This window comes from Patagioenas fasciata, chromosome 12 (genome assembly GCF_037038585.1).
Source record: "Patagioenas fasciata isolate bPatFas1 chromosome 12, bPatFas1.hap1, whole genome shotgun sequence".
In the NCBI taxonomy this organism is placed as follows: domain Eukaryota; kingdom Metazoa; phylum Chordata; class Aves; order Columbiformes; family Columbidae; genus Patagioenas; species Patagioenas fasciata.
The window spans coordinates 12,929,025-12,948,462 of NC_092531.1; the positions used below are offsets into that span (position 1 = coordinate 12,929,025).

At 42.5% G+C, this 19,438-nt stretch overlaps 1 protein-coding gene across 3 annotated transcripts in view; it reads right to left on the reverse strand.

The window, feature by feature from the left end:
• Window positions 1–19,438, reverse strand: part of IQGAP1 (IQ motif containing GTPase activating protein 1) — a 63,181-nt gene that overhangs the window by 19,213 nt on the left and 24,530 nt on the right. For all 3 annotated transcript variants that reach the window (XM_071813882.1, XM_065847012.2, XM_071813883.1), the window contains 15 exons: window positions 17,879–17,955; window positions 16,446–16,513; window positions 15,283–15,396; window positions 14,709–14,887; window positions 13,962–14,052; window positions 13,327–13,490; window positions 9,793–9,877; window positions 8,537–8,700; window positions 8,002–8,162; window positions 7,364–7,488; window positions 5,550–5,713; window positions 2,787–2,877; window positions 992–1,159; window positions 500–642; window positions 3–173 (listed from right to left, as the gene is read on the reverse strand). In XM_071813882.1, coding sequence (XP_071669983.1) covers window positions 3–173; window positions 500–642; window positions 992–1,159; window positions 2,787–2,877; window positions 5,550–5,713; window positions 7,364–7,488; window positions 8,002–8,162; window positions 8,537–8,700; window positions 9,793–9,877; window positions 13,327–13,490; window positions 13,962–14,052; window positions 14,709–14,887; window positions 15,283–15,396; window positions 16,446–16,513; window positions 17,879–17,955 — 1,965 coding nt within the window. The remainder of the gene's footprint in view (window positions 1–2; window positions 174–499; window positions 643–991; window positions 1,160–2,786; window positions 2,878–5,549; window positions 5,714–7,363; window positions 7,489–8,001; window positions 8,163–8,536; window positions 8,701–9,792; window positions 9,878–13,326; window positions 13,491–13,961; window positions 14,053–14,708; window positions 14,888–15,282; window positions 15,397–16,445; window positions 16,514–17,878; window positions 17,956–19,438) is intronic.

Here is a 19,438-nt window from a genome sequence, read left to right on the forward strand (position 1 = left end):
ACCTGAATGCAAGTGATTGCTGGGACTTGTTTCTTCAAAAAATTCATTCTTGAGTTGAATTCCTGGCGAACAAGATAACCTCGACAGCAAGCCTGAAGTTTTGTAATAAGGTTCTCATTGGCCAGCCACAGCTGCTCTCGGTTGTACGCAGCAGTGACTCCAGATATGGTGCTCTGCATTGAGATTTTGGTAGGAAGAAAAGCCAGAAAAAGAGAATGTTACATCAGCTTTCCATATTGTGCTAACAAGAAACTTCCAGGTTGCCTTTCAGGGAACAGCAACACCATTGTCCTGTACCCTTTTACCAACACGACATTTTTGTCTGAAATGAGACAAGGGGTTTTGACACCCCATCTGATGATGGTCAGTGAAATACATGAGTTACTAAGCTTGTTAACATGAGTACAAGGTTAAAGTGGTCTCTCTTAGAGATGCCCTAACAGTAGGAACTGTAAGAACGTCAGCTTTTCAGAGAAAAGGTTTATGTTTTCTACCCTACCTGTATCTCCTCCCGTGACAGCTGTGTGTCATTCGGCACAAATTCCGCTGGTTCATCCCATCCTCCCTCTCTGGTCCGCAGGTTATGATAATAATGATAGCCTCCTCTCACCCAGTGCTTCACCCATTCACTGCCATTGCCCCCTAAGAACAGAAACTGCTTTGTAAGTCACAAAAACAGACAAGTGTCTTATCTTTCCCGCATACAAATGTTAGAACTAGGAAATCCACATATACAGATGCTCCTCTCTTCAGCGAGAGAAGGAATGTTTCTGAGTCCCTAATGACCTCATACAAGAACTACCTACACATAACACATTCTACAACTGGAGGCTATTCTACTGTTCATTTTTCTTTTAAACCTTAGTTCGCAAAGCATCCACAATTGCCACCTGTAACACAAGACTTATCCCCAGAGGTTTTTTCACCTCTCGTTCCAATTCCACATGCAATAATATTGAATTTATTTCACTAACAGCTACTCGAGGTTCACCTGCTGCCACTTTTCTTCTCTTGACTTCTGACAGCTCTCGCTGGTATGTCTCTGCACATTCCGGAGTGACTCCGTACAGCCCAACGTCTGGCGAACGCAAGGCACTCAGGGTCTGGCCAACGTCACCACGGTCCACTGCTTCATTAATGGCCAGAATTCCTAAGGAGACTTTGATAACACAAGGGAGCAGGTTACCTTGGCATCCAGGGGCTCAGCGACTCACAGCAAACACAGGACAGAGAAAGGCAACACAAACACACACAGTTGGGGTGTGAATATACACAAACATTTAAATGTATATAAATACAGAATGTAAATAAAAACCAGAAAACTTGCAGTAGAGAGGCCTCTTCAGTACAGTGTCCAAGCACATGTGTACTACACCTGGCAGCACGTACCTGCTGTGCCCCAAGTCCCAGTGTGTGCTGATCTACCACCAATATTTCCCAACAGCACACAATGTTTTAGCTCTACTCTGACATCTGCCACAGATGCATTAAGAACTCGTTTTGATGGTAATCTAGTCCAACCCCATTCTCAAAGCTGGGATAACTTCAGGGCCTTGTCTAACCGAGTCTGGAAAGCCTCAAAGGACAGAGATTCCACAGTGCCTTTAGACAACCTGTTTCAGAAGGCACCAGAGAGATTCCAGACTCAAAAACTCCTCAGTTTCCAGTACAGTTGCCTATTCAAAGCAAAATCAGAAGGGACTGACTGTGCATCTTTGCATAACTTTAAGTATCAGGCTAACATCAAATCAGAAGTTTTGGAAGTTGAAAGTAAGACATTTTGTCAGCACAATGGAGATGAAGAAACAGAATAAAGAAAAATATAAGGTGACTCTAAAGAGAGAAAACAATCGGTCTACTAATACTGTACAAATCAAGCAAAACAAGCAGACGGGTGCAACTGTTGAATGTAACAGGAAATTAGAGAGTTAGAGTAAATGCAAATAGAATAATATCATATTACTTTTTAATGTATAAAACCAAGCTCTCTGAAGCATGCGGTACCCAGCAAACAAACAGCATATACAGAGAACAGGATATTAGAATATATGAGACAACTATAAAAACGCTCACGTTTTGTTAAACTTTCTGTCAGGAAAAAATCCCAAAGAAAGAAAACAAAACAACAAAAAACCTCAAACAAAACAAAACAAAAAACCCACCCAAAAAAACACCACCAAAAATCCAACCAACACAAACAAACAAAACCAAGCAAACAGCAGTAATTACTTCATTGTTTCAGGAGACAGAAATGACACCAATGCAAAGACTGGGATGTAAAGATGGTTGGGCCAGTCCACCTACAAACTGCACTAAGCAGCAAAGGGGGTTATCACTGATGTGTATTATTGTCTGTATTTGAAAAAGATGTGAGGTAGTCTAGAAACACTTTACAGAACTGAGACAACAGTATGCACGCAAACAAAACAAAATGCACACCAGAAAACAGCATTTAAATTGTGCATGTGACATTCTCATACCTAAATAACTGCCCACGGGCACACACAATGCAAATGACAAACAACTCAATAGAGATTTGCCCAATGAGGTAACATGGTCACATGCAAAACTGGAAAAATGGCCTATCTCTCCAAAAGATAAGAAATACAGTATTTGAAGAATCTGACACTCACTCTTCAAAACCAAGCACTACATGAGAAACACATAAGGGCATTTGATTTCCTTTGCCACATTTATGTGACATTTCTAGCTCCCAGCCTTTCCTTAAGCAACCACTACTTGGTCAATAATGAGGATTAATTGCAATATTGTGTGACAGTACTCACATCTCTCCGACTCCTCCGTGTCCTTGTTAGCCCTATGAATCCCATCCTGAATTTCATCTAGCCAAAGCACAGCTGTTTCATCCTGTGTGTCCTGAGGGGAATATGATGAGAAAAATATACAAAGTGTGAAGAGAAAAGTATCACTATTTTTGCAAAGTAAAATAACCCGTATCAACAACAGTCAGTACAGTAGGTTTCCGTATCAGAGGGAACGAGAAGCAGTTCATTGTTTCTAGTTCCCTCCAACACAAGGACACCCTGTGCATTTGTGACCACCAGAGACTGCTGTGGCACTACCAAATTAACACCTCCTCCTAGGCAAAAAATCTGTTCTGGAAACAGAATGAAGAAGAAATTCTATCAGTGGGAATCACTCTGATAAGCAAAGAGAACACAAGGCCAGTGGCTCACCAGCGGTTAGTCCTACAGCCATACTTGCTTAGAGGACGAGACTTTCCAGGAACACAAGTCAGTCCTTAGACAGAACACGGCTACAAAGAATTCCCAGAACAAAAAGCAGCCAAAGCACATCTGTGTGTGGCAGGCAGAAACCCCTGGGTAACTAATGCCACATCAGGCTGTCCTTGTCTCTGCCCATAGGAGTTCACAAGCCTGTACAGACTAGCAAACCAAAACGTATTGTACATGTTGTGGCTGGGTGTACACACACAGCCTGAGCCACATTTTCAGTCTTTAACATGTGGCTCATCAAGGGGTGGTGATCACAGAGTATCCTGTATTTTGGCTGGGATTTGAAGAAATCCAGTCAACTGATGTTACATGCAGAAATTGGAGAAGAGCTATGAGTCAAGTGTTCAGCAAGTCCCAAAATATACAATAAGAACAATGATGCAGCAGTTGCCAAGCGCAGCTTCTCCACACCCACTGTTGCTTCCTGTAGGTAACTACGGGAAGAAATGCTGAGATGCAACAGCCACCCCTCCTTGACAAGTCCACAGAACACAGGAAACATTTACTTCTCGTATGGAATAATATTCACACTGCACAAAAGAGCCACTATTTACAGTGTTCAAGAATTTTGGGGCCAGGCTGAAAAAAAGAATTTTCTCCACATGCCCTTCACATTTTTCCCTGTTTGGGCCGGTCCAAACCTGACATGCTTAATGAGTTATCTTTGGATACAAGGGACAAACGTGTCTTTCACGGGTAGGCTTCATCTGAAAGCCCGCAGACCCACAAGAGGACCAGCAACAGCAAAATTCCTGTCCATGGAGCGGGAGAGAACAATTGAAGGAACAGCTTCCTCTACTGTGACCTCTACCAGCAGAAATCAAGCCACAGATCACTGAAACCACCTGTGCTTCTCTACAGATTCACTGCTGCAGGCTTTCCAGCAGGTACACACATGTACCATGGCACCAGGTCCACTGTTCTTCTCTCTCGTTACATGAGACACGTGCATTGTCCAGGCTGTCTGGCCAGTCACAGTCTGGACAGCTGCAATGAACCACAGTCCCTCCCAGCGCCACGGCACAAAATCACCAGTTAGTAACAGTGTGCTTCACATAGTGACTGTTTTCCCCACAATGTTACTTTATAGTATGATCTGTCACTTTCTGAAATTAATGCCATGCTGCTGAGAGGAGCCCTAAAATGAACATATGCCTAAATAAGGTAATTTCACGCCAACTGAGAAGTTACCAGCAGGGCCTGGCACAAGCGTCAGTGTGCACTAAAAAGAGTTCATTATTTCACTCTGACTCAGCCGGAGGAAATGCTGCAGCACAAACCAGGTTCCTAAGCAACATTAACTCTTTCAGGTCCCTTGGGGAAGCTGCTAATGATTTTCATCAGAAATGCACACAGTTTTCAGCTATTGCCATCACATGGGTTTATCTTCAGTTAAAAAACTTTAAAAATAAATTTAAAAAAAAAAAGATCAGTGTTCAACACAATCTAGATTTTAGTCCCCATGCAAAATTCTGCATTGGTGGTAGAGCAAACACTCTCAAGCCACTAAAAGCAGAGATGTCTGCTGATACTTTGTAAATAGATTAGGGAAAAAAAAAAGCCGGTATGTCATCCACACTGCTGAAAAATCAGCTGCGTACACACATACACTGATCCTCACCCATAAAATGAGACTCTTCCTCTCCCCATCTTCACCTTCACATTTAGTCAATTAGTGAAAGAGGCAACTATGGCCAAGTAGGTAGAAGTCCCTGGCTAATAAGACAACTACCACTCACAAAATCATTACCAGTGAGTGTCACCAGGTGAACAACAGGCACTGGTATACATTTTTCTAGTAGCATGCATTTTGCTTCATTTATTTTTTCTAATTTACCACTTAACAGATTTTTCCACTTTCAGAAACTTTCTTTTTGCCATATATAACCGTGCCTATGACTACAATTAACAACACTAAAAGAAAATACTTAAGCTTGCAGGACACTTGCATTCAGAAGTTCAGAACTCCTAGAAAGAACATGGTCTCCTTGTAAAAACAGATGAGACATTATTTGTCCCTAGGAGATACACATCTCATGTTAGCTGTAGCAAGATATCTTGTGCAGTAAATATTCTTGTACCAGTCTTGGTAGCTCATGAAGATTCATCCAGTCTGGCTGCAAATCTCTTTCTCTAGTACAGAAAGATGCAAACTGCCCGGATAAGATCAGGGCATGGTACGCAGAATGCCCTGCTCTCCACGTCCAGTTTTGATTCCTGGCTTTCAGGATCAGTAATAAGCCCATTACACAGATGTAAAGGTTTATCATGAGGTGCATCTATTGCACTCACCTGTGCTTTCTCTCTCTTGGCTCGAAGCAGTGTATCCTGGTAATGCTGTGCTACCTTTGGGGCTACGCCCTCTAGTTTTGCTGCAGGAATCTGTAAGGCTTGAAGAGTCTTTTTGGTGTCCCCTTCATCCAGAGCTTCATTGATAAGACCAATTGCCAAAATCCCTAAGAAGGAAGGCATGGGGGAGAAATACAAAGTTCCATTTTTGATCAACAATAAACAGAAGCATTGTTTCAGAAGGAAAGTGGAGTTAGTCCTTCCTAACCCAGGCTGAGAACTGCAATATTTTTAACAGAAAGCTTCCTTTACTGGTGAGGAAAGCAAGACTATTTCTCCACCTTAAAGCAGTCATAATGCCTGGGCACTGCAATAAAAAAAAAAACCAGAAATAATAAAAAAAAAATCCCTCAGAAAGACCACACGCAAGGACAGAACTGAGTCTTCGCACATCCAGCTCTCTAGAAGAGAACTATCAAAGCCCAAATGGCCAAAGTTCATAGGTTACAGTTTTCCAAGGTGCTCTCTTCCCTAGAAAGAAATCTTCACATGAAGCTAAAGTAACTTCATATTTCAGAAAACTCTTGTATTTAACATATGTAGTATCAGCTGTATTATCAGAGATGTGGATGCTATTCATGTACACTAAAATTTACCATTCACCTATATAGAAATAAACAAAAATAAATACCTTATAGTTAGCTAAATATGAACAGAGTCTACATCATACATGTCCTACCCACAGCAACCATCTCCTGTGAATCACAATGTAGGCCAGGTTGAGATGGACCCTAGAGGTCATCTGATTCAATTCCCTCTTAAAGAAGGTTCAATGCCAATCAGGGTTTGATCAGTGCAGAACAGAGAGATCTTTAGACAAAAGAAAGCAAGGAACTCAGTGTGGGGATTTCCAACTTTGGTTAATGTATCCAAAGATTGTGACTTTTTCTTCTGTGCAGGAAGACGATCACAAAACAAAATCATATATGAAAACCAGAACATGTCAGGGAAGAGGGGGTATTTGGATGGAGCAGAGATTAGGGAAAAATATATGTTAAGGACACTACAAGAACGAGGATCACTAAAAGCATGGCATGGTTTTCATCAAAAAGCAGATATGGTCACTATCTCACTTAGGAAAGAGCACATAATATAAGCAGTGATTTTCTCTGATTAGTTTGCTAATATGGGCATAACAAGACTACTCCATGGCACAGCCATGTTGTGGCTCCTCAGTAGAAACCATTTTAAAATTTGAAACTATTTACAAGGACAGTGGAAATGAAAGATACATGGTTGTATGCCTTGAGGGCCTTCTCAAACTAATTTAACTTATTCATAGACAGAAGAAAAGTGTCCTTCCATGTGGGCATATATGAAGCAGACCAAAGAATTAAGTAATTCCCTGTGAGAACAGCTTATTTCACTACAGAGTTTTCTGCACTTTTTTTACAGGTAAGGAGTGTTACAAGAAACAGGGTGTTGGGACTACACAAACTTTCAGACTTGTGCTGTGACCTCTTACATAGAAAACCTACTATGAAAGTAACATCTAATTGTGTGCACCTACAGGTCTGTGTTTGTGTGGTTTCCAAACAGGAAACCCAGGGTCTATTTGGAGATCCAGGAAACAAGTCAAATCAAGATAGCAGGCTCTTAAATAAAAGTTTAACCCTCTCTAGAGTATGAAGACTTTTCAAGGTGAAACACAACTCACCAACTATGCAACAAGACATCTGTTTGTCTCTGTGTACAATATAACATAGCACTCCTTATGAGGTAGGATCAGTCTAGCATGAATCGTACAGAAAACTTACTTTCATGTTCTTCATGCACAACCATGTTCACATGATCAATACATGACTGGATATCATTCCATGTAATAAATTCATTTCCTTCTGCACGTGTTTGAGCTTTCAGCTTCATCAAATCATCGATGTACCTGTCAAAGAACAAAAACCAAACCCAACAAACATCACATTGCAACAGGCAGGCCACGGAACACACAACACAGCATGAGAATTGCACACAAAGTGGAAGGAGTAACATAAGGGTTTTAACTGGAACAAATATGAAAAGTGGGAAGAACAGAAAGAGGAAAGGCTGCATACAGAATGGTCAGCCCAAATGTGAAATAATCGCCAAAAGCACTAGAGCACTGAACGAGGGTCCAGGGCAAAGAACACAGTGGGTGAGCGAGCATAGCGTTACTGACAACCTGATGGTACCACAACACGCTTCAGCCTGAAATCCATGAGAAAGCACTGAGACAGCACAGAACTTAGACCAGTAAGAAACAGTAATCGCAAAAACAAGATGTAGGAGCCAACAGAGATTAAATCAATACCATAATAAACAACACAGAAGGAACACAAAGAGTTGGGGGGCAGGAAATTCAAAGAGTCACAGAATACAAGGAACATCAAGGACAGACATAATTGCTTGAAATATCCACCTCTGAGAGTTTTCATCCTCAATATTTGTAAGGCCTGTGACAGGACTGCTCAGTTGTTTCCACACTGTATTCACATCCCCTGAATCCAAAGCCCTATTAATCAGGGCCACAGAAGACAGCATTTCAACAGCAACAGATAACTCTGGATGGGTGAGGTTACCCTGCATACAAAGAGGACAACAAATTAACTCCACTCGCTTTTTACAAACTACTGCTGCATATAGAACACACAATAGAGTAGTTGTCAGCATAGACACATAACAACGCAAAGGGGAAACCCTCATGACACAAAAGTAGAAAGATGAGTATCATATACAAAGCTACAACATCAAGTGAGAGATCAAAGCAGAATCTTACAGGGCCAAGTAGCTCAAGATTTAGGGATCAAACTTGACATCAGAAAAGACTGAACACCAGAGCAGTTCTACGAAGACGGGAGACAGGTTTGTTAGAGAGATTGCATTTAACAAAACAGCCAATGTATATACAGTGATCCATATCAACTTCCAGAAATAAGAGAAAATGTGGTACGTACCTCAGGGCTCTGTTGCTGCAAGGTGGCCAGCTCCCTTTGGTAAAGATCTGCAGCGAACTCATAAACCTCTGGTAACTGGGCCTCTGGATTCATCATTTCTGCCACAGTCTTCCTGGCATCACCCATTCGAATTGCAGAATTAATTCTGGCTACTGCCGCCAGCCCTAAAGTTCAAAGAGGCAGCATAAAGAACCAGGAAGGCAGACAGTTGAGTGTCTATTAATAATAGCACTTTTATTCTACTCAATAATCAGATACCTAACAAGAAAAAGAACAATTCCCTCAGCTCCAGGGAACAGGTGAGGCTTTCTGATCCCAGTTAGTCTTCTATTACTGCAGACAGCTAAAATACATAATGCCTTCCTTAAAATAAAGCTCATGTTTAAAACCAGTTCACCTCTTTGTCCATTATCAAAGGATTGTTTTACCCTTTCAGTCTTCTGACAGTAAGAAGCCTCATAATTGCAAATTTTTGCATGGATGAGTGGTAACATTTTTTTTCCTGTGGACATCGATCCTGGGTCTGTGCTGCTCAGGGCAGTGACAGGCACTCGACAGTGGGTACACCTTGGCTGACACCAAAATAGCATAAGCAGGCAAACAAATGCCAACCTCCGTGCTGCAAGTGAGGTATTTCAAACGTGGCCTCCCAGTTATCAGGCATTTGCTGTTTTCCTCCTGCATTCTAAACCCTCTCCACCCAGATCTCTAGTTGTTGCCTCCCTGCCTATCACAAATTGAAATAATCGCTTCTGCATGGGCGGAACTGAACATTCTTCTCCAGAAAATAGCTCTGCATGTTGTCAGAAGCATCAATCAAAAAACAATCAGCCATTCTATTTGCCACCTGATATTTAGGAACAGTTAAAGGTTCAGTAGCTCAAACCAAGTAAGGTTTATGTCAATGGTCAGCAGGTGATTTAGTTTGACACCTCATGGAGCAATCCACATTTTCTTCACAGATCCACAGCACACAAACTCATACAAGCATTCTGGAAAAGGTCGTTACTTAAGGTGGACACAAAAGTTCCATGTTCAGTATTTCAGTATCTCCAGCAGCATTCTGACAGCTGGATAGGAGACACTACAAATAATTGGGCAACCACTTCTCTTTAACAGTCATGAAGTACTTAAAGAACTTTTATAACAGTTTGAGAGAGACCTCACGTATCTCCACAGAGACCCAAATGTTTTGCTTTCATCCTTTTGACCACATCCATGGTCACTTTGCTGCAATAATTTCTGCTGATCCTTACTTTGCTGATACTGCTGTGCTGCCCTGTTAGCAGCATCCACTCCCAACTGCAACTCTTCCTTCTGCAGAGGTCCTGTAAGGCCAGCCTGCAAAAAGAAAGAAACCAATGTCAGCTTACTTGCTCTGAATAGCTCAATAAGAAAAAAACAAAACAAAACAACAGCTTTTCCTTGAAACACTAATGCCACATAGTTTCTGCAAACAAAGAATGCTACATATGCGAGGAAGACGGAAATTACTCACCAGATTCTCAGTTCATATGTAGAAAAACCATATGTGTGCAACCTGATCCTTTTTACAGTATTAGAAGTGCAGTCCCATGAACACAGCAATCAAAGGCAACACCCAGCTTCCAAAATTATAAAACATTAAAGTTATAGGGGACAATTCTGTGGTAAAATGATCCCTGTACATGAGCTGCATGCTGGAATGAAATTAGTACTTGTGAAGTTTCCCATGAAGTGACACATTAATTCATGTTCCATTTTACCTCTGAGCAACGAAAGAATTAGCATAACATCAAAAATGGACAACATGCAGTTCTAGCTTACACATACATGCTTCTAGAACTATATGGTACCACATGAATACAAATAGAAAATGAGGTTGAGTGACTGAGGAGCAGGAGGGTCCAAATAACTAGAGTGGTAGCCATACAGGTCACAACTTTTTGTGTAGTTCACACAGTAAAGATGGTAATTCTCCAAAAGCACCAATAGACCACAATTACATAACAAGACCTTTCAATTCCATTCTGGAAGAACATGTAACCTGACTTTGAAGCTCAGAAAACAGCTGAACTTGGTTTTTGTGGCTACTAAAAAACTTGGTAAAAATCTTCCCCATCCTGTTTCATCCCTAGAGACATCTCTGGACAACTGTGGAGAGTTTCTGCAGCTCTGTCACTGCACACAGGCCTCTAGTGTCTCCTGTTCATTTCCCACCCCGCAAGCATTAGTGTACAGGCACTGCAGTAAGGCAACTGGTTCATGGTGACTTCCCAAGAAAAGAGTAAGACACCAGAAGGTTGTGCTGCCATTCAGCAAGGCCTGGACAGGTCAGAGAGCTGGGCAAAGAGGAGCCTAAGGAAGCCTAAGTGCAAGGAGGGCAAGTGCAGGGTCCTGTGCCTACGGAGAAATAATCCCAAGCACCAGTACAGGTTGGGTGTTGAGCTGCTGGAAAGCAGCTCTGTGGAGAAGGACATGGCAGTCCTGGTGGCCAGCAAGTTAACCATGAACAATCAATGTGCCCTTGTGGCCAAGAAGGCCAGTGGTATCCTGGGGTGCACGAGGAAGAGCGGGGCCAGCAGGTCAAGGGAGGTTGTTCCTCCCTCTCTGCTCTGCCCTGGTGAGGCACATCTGGAGTCCTGTGTCCGGTTCTGGGCTCCCCAGTTCAAAGAGCAGGAGCTACTGGAGGAAGTCCTGCGGAGCACTACAAAAGATGATCAGGGAACCAAAGCATCTTTCTTACTAGGAAAGATTAAGAGAGCTGGGTCTCTTCAGTCTGGAGAAGACTGAGAGGGGATCTTGCCAGTCCTGATAAATATCTTAAGGGTGGGTGTCACGAGGATGGGGCCAGACTCTTTTCAGTGGTGCCCAATGACACGACAGGATAAGGGGCAACAGGTACAAACTGATACACAGGAAATTCCATCTGAATACAAGGAGAAACGTCTTTACTTTAAGGGTGACAGAGCCCTGGAACAGGCTGCCCAGAAAGGTTGTGGAGTCTCCTTCTCTGGAGACATTCAAAACCCGCCTGGACACGAGCCTGCGCAACCTGCTCCAGGTGCACCTGCTTTAGCAGGGGTGTTGGACTAGATGACCTCCAAAGGTCTCTTTCAACCCAAACCATTCCATGATTTTCTAAGAGATTCCCCTCTAACACTGCTCTCCTCACTTCTGTATGTATGTTAGACATACGTCCCCTTCAGCCTTGTCTTATAGGTTTCAGGGTGTCTCTCATCCACATTGCTCTACACCCTTTGCTTGCCAACCCAGATGACCACTTCCCCACTTGGTGACATGACCACCCTGCCCTGTTAATTCCTATAAAAGATTAGACCAGATACTTTCAACAATTTGGGAACAAACATGGCATAGGGTTTGATCACCACCTTCATTCTGTAGCATACTGGGTAGGAAAGGCCAGCCCACATGCTTGACATTTGCTGACTTGAAAAACTAAGAGGGCAGTTTTGTGAGTAAAGCGGTGTGAACAACTTTCTGAGGTTCACTTCAGGTTTGTCAGCACTGAGAACATACTCCTACTTGTCCTCATGCCTTGAACTGCTGTCAGTAAATATGCTAAACAATGCAATACCAGCTACGCAGCGGCTTACAATGGGAAATGACACTGATTGCCTGGGGCCCGACACTGAATGTTTGTTTCCCACCTGCCAGCTCTGGTGATTTAAGACTTAAACTATCAATGACGTCTGCTCTAGTGCCTTATGATTTAACAGCGGTAAGAATTAAAAGTCTTACAATAATGCATAGCTACCCCCTCCAAAAATAAACAGAAATTCAAACTTGACACTTATTCAGGACCTGAATTTAAACTGCCAGGCCTCACTACAGATTCAGCTCTCTGATTGTTTGTCATGTACTATTTCTACTTCAAACTATTGTTCAAAGGCCATAAAAACAAATGTTTCTTCAGCCTCTTACTGTAATTATGTGATCTGAGCTTTTCTAGGTCTTTCCACACTACCTGCAGCACAAAAACATTTCATCTCCTCCTCCTCGACAGGTCTTCCAACAGGTGCTATTGGGCATGTAATTGCATTTTCTACCCATGGCACAAGCACCCATGCACTCTCCAGTGCTCAAGATCTGTTTTGTTGTAACTGTGTAACTGACTTGTCTACATTTTTCTTGGATCTAAACACATGCAATATCTTGTCTCTCTTGCTGCAGCTTTAAAAAAAATTCATTAGAGATGAAATAGCAATAACCATCTTTGCATCAGCTTATTTTTCCCCTATTAACATACACAGAATCCATGGAAGACTTGGCATGAAATGAGAAACTAAGGTTAGCCCTAATTTTAGAATCATAAGATAATTTACGTTGGAAAAGACCTTTAAGATCATAGAGTCCAACTGTAAACCTAACACTGCCAAGTCCACCATTAAACCATGTCCCTAAGTGCCACATCTGCAAATGGCGTATGGCACGATTCTCCACAGTGAAAGCAGTATATGCTGAACTGATAGCTATTTGTAAAACATAAATATCCACATTATTTGGGCACTGACAATAGTGAAATGAGAAGGAAGATTCACCTATATTATAATGGTTCTATACACATGTAAGTTAGTATTTTAAGGTTTAGTGAAAGTATTTTAATTATATACATACAAACATTATACTGGCCTTTCATATGCAGATGTGAAAACTAAATGATAAATATGCTTACTGTATGCTTCTCTCAGCGTTAAATTTTTCAAACCAACTTTAAACTGTACTGTAAGTGGTGGTATGGTGAAAGGGGGAAAACCTTGTGAATTAGGGTAATCTTGACTTTTCCATACCTCCCGTTTCTGCTGTCTGTCACTCAAAAACTGCTTGAAATACCAGTCACAATTTTCTCGTAGCAATCCTCGGAGTCCCAGGGCTGGTGTTGCCAAAGCTTCATACAGTGCTAACACATCTCCTTGTTCCAAAGCCAGGTCTATCTTTGATATGGCTGCATGTGCTAGAAACAACAAAGTAGAGGTTTGACAGAAACATTCAATGAGGAAGTCCCAAGGCTTATATATGTGACATACTGCTCAGAAAAAAATACTCTTAGACCTGGTGGATACCAGGTTAGGTATGTAATCTGAACGGAAGACTTCCAAAGTCAATTGCAAATTAGTACTTGAAAAAGAGCCTGAAGATTGGAAATAGCATGCATTACTCAAGATGAAGAACTGGGCGGGGGGGAAGATGGGGGAGGACAGCGATATAGAAAATCCATTTCTTAAGGGAAGGGCAACAGGAGCTTACAACTATGTACTAATAATGAGCAAAAGAAAAATACCACAAACTAAACACCAACAAAAAATCCCCCAAAACCAGGGGAGCTGCCTCTCACTTTTGTTAGCATTGCAGAAAGGGAGGAGAAGCACAGGTATCGTTTTTAAGTGCTCTTTTAAACAAGACTACTATTTAGCATGACACCTACTGTTCACTTTATTGATGTTTCCCTGAATCTCAGCTTGAGTCAAAAGTTCTTCATACACATCTCTCTCTCTCTCTGAATTTTCTGAGGCAATCTGAAGATGAAACAAAAACGAATCAGTGTTTCTACAGTTACCTTTGCTCTCATGGATCTTCTCAAAGAAAAGGTCAGAGAGGTTAACTGTGGATACAGAGTTGTAATAGATAGGCTACCTCTACACATGCAAAATGAAGCTCTAAAAGTAAACACATATAAAGTAAGTAATACTTACACTCTGAAACAGCCTAGAAACACCTTATTTCAATGTAATGGTTCTATATGAACACACAGTAGAGCTCCCAAACATAAAAAGCAGCACACATTGCTAGGCATCTGATATACAATGTCCTAAACCAAAACTGACCCCTTCTGAGAGCATCAGTCAGTGTTGCCCATCATTTCATTGTTAAGAAAATGTAACTATGTCATATGAAAACAGAGGGATAGCATTCCCAACATGTACAGGCTGACATGAATTCTCTATGCAGTCCATATTTCAGACAGCTAAAAGGAAGAACACAGCAAACTGCTGCCCGTCTTTACAACAGGGCAACAGGTTACTGGGGAACACATGAGAACACCCCAGGAGTGAAGCTGCCTAACAGCATATACGGGACTGAAACACACATTCTGTGAATTCCCCACAGTTCACATTGCAAGACAAAGCTGCAGTGCATGCAAATAGGTGGTTTGAAAGAAGAATTAATCTACCCTATTTTTAGCATTCTCCATCTTGTCTTGCTTTGCTCTGTAGAGGGTATCTTGGTAAGTGGATTCCAGTTGATCATCAAGATTTATCAGCATGGCGTTAGGGTTCTTCATTGCCATAAGAGTGTCAGCTGGAACTTGATGGTCGATTGCTTCATTAATGGCAATGACAGCAGCATGTACTGAAAAATAAGTCACAGCCTGCCAGTTAGTGTCACACACAATAGCTCCATTAAAAACTGAGAACTTAACCGGGAAGAGCAGAAGAATTATCTGGAAATTAACTGGAAAGCAAAAGAATTATTGAAGTACCTCTCAATCCACCACAGCTTTGTGCTCTTGACAAGAAATGACGGCCTACTTCCCAGTATGATACCCTAGCTAGTCAAATTATCATGTTCCAGAAACAAAAGAAAAAGGGAAAGAAGAAAATCCTTTTTGCAGTCTTCCAAAAGGCGTATCAAAAGCATTGTACTATCTTACAAGAGGTGGCGTTAAAATCAACACTAAACAAAAAAAGGAAATCTAATCTGCCGATTTGAATAATCGCATAAAACACAACTCCATTTTTCCTTACATGCTGCTTCATCCACAGAAAGTTCATTCGCAAGAATTCCTCCAATCTTGCTGAAGGCAGGCATCTGAATGCCATACTTCTCTAGTTCAAGCCTCATGTTACTGATTTCCTCCTCTGAAACATACGTAAAAACACTGTTACACAGGATTAAACACATTAGGAATCAGCACTGCTACACCAATTGCTGCTATGAAAATAATAAGGATAACTGCAATAAATTACAACTACTGTTTAAATACTATTTTGAACATAACTCAGTAAGTGAAACAAAATAAATGAAAACTGACAGACATTTTGCACACTTTCCATAAATATCTACATTTCTCCCAGAAACTCATACGGGAATATTCTGTAGCCTTTCTCACTAGAAACAACACATGACTCTCATGAGGAGCTGGGAACAGACTCCATCATTCTGAGAAGCCTCAACTGTAGCTGCCAACAGGTCAGGAAACGCACGGGTAGTATTTTAGCATTCCTGTTTCCCCACAGAGAGCCCATAGTGAGAAAAGTGAATGGAGGATATTGAGACAGGCTGCTGCCAAATACCATACAACTCAAAAAGAGAGTTGTTAGTTTAGCATTTTATAGGTACACTCAATAACTCTTTTGAAGAAAAATAAAGTTTATATACCTTTAAAATCAGATGTGTGCCCTCAGGCAAGAACCTCACTAACGCAAAACACAGAATTTGACACTTTTGCAAAAATCAAGGAACTGGAACCTTGAGGAGGCAAGTGGACATGAGACCTTGTGCTGAAATCTGCAGCGTATCAGCTGGCAAACCTTTCTTCAGCTGACAGCACCTCTACTTTAAACTGTCAAGGGAAGTCAGAACCATTTACTGAGTTTCAAATCAAAACCTCTCCCAAGAGGATGGAGGTGAGGTTTGAGCATCTTACAACAGTGAAAAAAAGTTAAGGGGCTGTTATCTGCAAAAGTAATGATTAGCAAAATAATGGCTATTTAACAGCCTGGCTCAGAAGTACCCAAATCAAAACATTTTCTTAAATTACTAGAACTCTTCACAGACATTAACTTTTAATTTAATTTGCATTTAGGATATCAACAGTAACAGCCCTTTAATTGATCTATACAATGTCTAGGAGGGTAGGAGATAAGGCAGCACACATATCAGTACTATTTTTGTTTTTTTTTTTTACCTGTGAAGTCCACCTTCCCATATAAATCCTGAATCTGGGGGGCAAGACCCAGCTTGAACAGGTACAGGCTAGAAAAGAAAATAAGTAATTAGAAACAGTAATTTTTCCTTGTGCTTCTGACAAGGACATAGATCATTTAGGAGACAGGGACTTAAGAAGCCACTCAGGTAAGCTAATATAACAGCTCATAATCACCAAGAGGCTGAGCAGACTCCTCTTTGTCCTCAGCTACACAAAACTGTCCATCACTCTCAAGTCTTCACAGAATTACAGGATGGTTGAGGCTAGGAGGGCGCTCTCAAGTTTGTTTTGTTCAAGATCCCTCCTCAAACAAGGTCACATAGGACCAGGTTACTCAGGATCAAGTCCAGATGGCTTTTTAATATCTCCAAGGGTGGAGACTCCACAACCTCTCTGGGCAACTCATACCATTCCCTGGTCACCCTCAGAGCAAACATGGCATTTCCTGATGTTCAGAGGGACTCTCCTGGGGTTTGGTTTGTGCCAGCTGCCTCGTGTCCTGCCATGGGGCACGGCTGCAAAGAGCCCGGCTCCATCTCCATGGCAGCCTCCCCAGAGAGCTGCACACCTGCTGGGATCCCGGGCTGTCCCTTCCCCAGGCCCACAGTGCCGGTTCCTCAGCCCTTCCTCACAGGAGATGCTCCAGTGCAGCAGTCACCTCAGTGACCTCCCTCCAGTCCTCCCAGCACGTCTGTGTCTCTCATGCTGGGAGCCCAGAACTGGCCCCAGCACTGCGGGTGTGACCTCCCCAGGATCCACCGAGCTGATCTGGGTTACTGCAATGGTGCTAACGCCTTCACTTGGAGCTGCCGAGAAACGGCACTGCTGCAGAGGAGGGGTTAATCCATAACCCATACACCCAAGGACAAACGAGACTGGGGAAAGAGAAGCAACTCCTTTCCTTTCTGCCTGTTGTGCCAGCTCAGCACAGATCATGTACCCTGTATTAAAATACACCATTATACAGGAATATTAAAAATAAATGATCACTGAAGCAAATACCCATTACTCTGGTAAACTCAGTTTTAATGTGAGTAGAAAATAGAGGGGTAAGCAATTCCACCCTTTCACATGACCTTAACACATCAAATCTAAATCTCCAATCTTTATAAATCTAAACAGAATTTTTCAGGTGTTCCTTTAAGCCCCAAAATGTTCAGCTCTGCTCAGAGAGCAGAGAGGGAGGGTGAGAACTGGGATCGGAAGGCAGCAATCACAACATACCTGACTGGTTCTTTTTCTTTAAGCATCTGATTTGGCCACTGCCCAAGGCAAAATACTGGCTTCATGCATCTTTGCTATGACCTGGTAAGATTGTCCTGCTAGAAAATTCATCCCCGTTCAGCCCTCTCACTTTTCAACCTTGCAGAAAGATTTCAGAAGCAGTTAGATTTCTGCCTAGCATGCCTTACCTGAGTGCGTGTATACAATAGATACAGCGTGGCATGTTCTTGCGATCATAGATGTCTGTAGTTTCTGGGTAGAATATCTAAAGGTAAAAAAAAGTTAGCATTCTGAATTTTACTCACACTATATAGCCACATCACATAACCGCGACAAGCCTGACTCTTCTGCAGTACACTAATGAAACCGCCCACAGAACAAAACTCTTCGAGCTTCTCTGCCCTGTCCAAACATTTCTCCTGCTTGAAGTGGTAATCCTTTGTTTCTACCACCCAAACCAGGGCTCCCCTTCTCCTGTGCACATTCTACACCCATGGATGAGTACAGCCGTTCTTTTGTGGGCTCACCAAGACACTGGGTCACGAGCTATTAGTGAGGACTTCAGCAGAAGCCGAGAGGTGAAGGGACGTTACGTTCTAGTTATCAGAAGATTTCTTGCGATTGCCTATGAGCACAAATAGCATTGCTCTTTCTGTAAAGGCAAGAGCAACTCAGCGACCCTCACAACTCCACAGTGCCAGTTCCCTGGCTCTCCTGCATGGGAAAATACTTAAAGCACCAATACCTCTGTCAATGTACTGGACTCCAGCCCAGTTTCTTTAACATCTCCTCACAGATTTATTTTCCTTCAAAACCCAGTTACATCTGAAAATCTTGCCTCATACCTGGCAATTCTCTCTGTCTAGCTCCCTCCTCATTTATTTTCATCTAGTAACATTAACAGCATATATCAGTATTTCATAATCCCAAATTTGTTCCAGTAAGATTGTCATAAATCCCAGCAATACTCACTAGGAAATCTCAACAAGTTATTTGAAAATCTTTGCCAAAAATAAACGGTTCAACTTGCAAGCATGTATGCTAACAAAATCATCGAATCACAGAATTGTTTTGGTTGGAAAAGACCTTTAAGATCATCAAAGCCAACTGCTAACCTCACACTGTCAAGTCCGTCTCCAGCCCCTATCCCTGAGAACCTCATCTCCGTCTGTTCAACCCCTCCAGGGATGGTGACTCCACCACTGCCCTGGGCAGCCTGTTCCAATGCCCCACAGCCCTTTGGGGAAGAAATTGTTCCCCGGATCCAACCTCAACCTCCCCTGGCACAACTTGAGGCCGTTTCCTCTGCTCCTGGCGCTTGCTTCTTGGGAGCAGAGCCCGAACCCCCCTGGCTCCAAGCTCCTTTCAGGCAGTTCAGAGATCAGAAGGTCTCCCCTCAGCTCCTGTTCTCCAGCTGAACCCCCCAGGTCCCTCAGCCACTCCCATCACACTTGTGCTCCAGCCCTTCACCAGCTCCATTCCCTTCTCTCAACTCACTCCAGCACCTAAAGGTGTGTCTTGGTGTGAGGAGTCCAAAACTGCCCCCAGGATTCGAGGTTTGGCCTCCCCAGTGCCCAGCACAGGGACAGTCATTGCCCTGTCCTGCTGGTCACAACAGTGCTGGTTCCAGCCAGGACGCTGCTGCTATGCAGGGCTTAACAGAGTCGAGGCCTTTTCTGTTCCTCACATTACCCTGCCAGCGAGTAGGCTGGGGGTGCACAAAGAGCCAGGAGACACACCAGAACAGC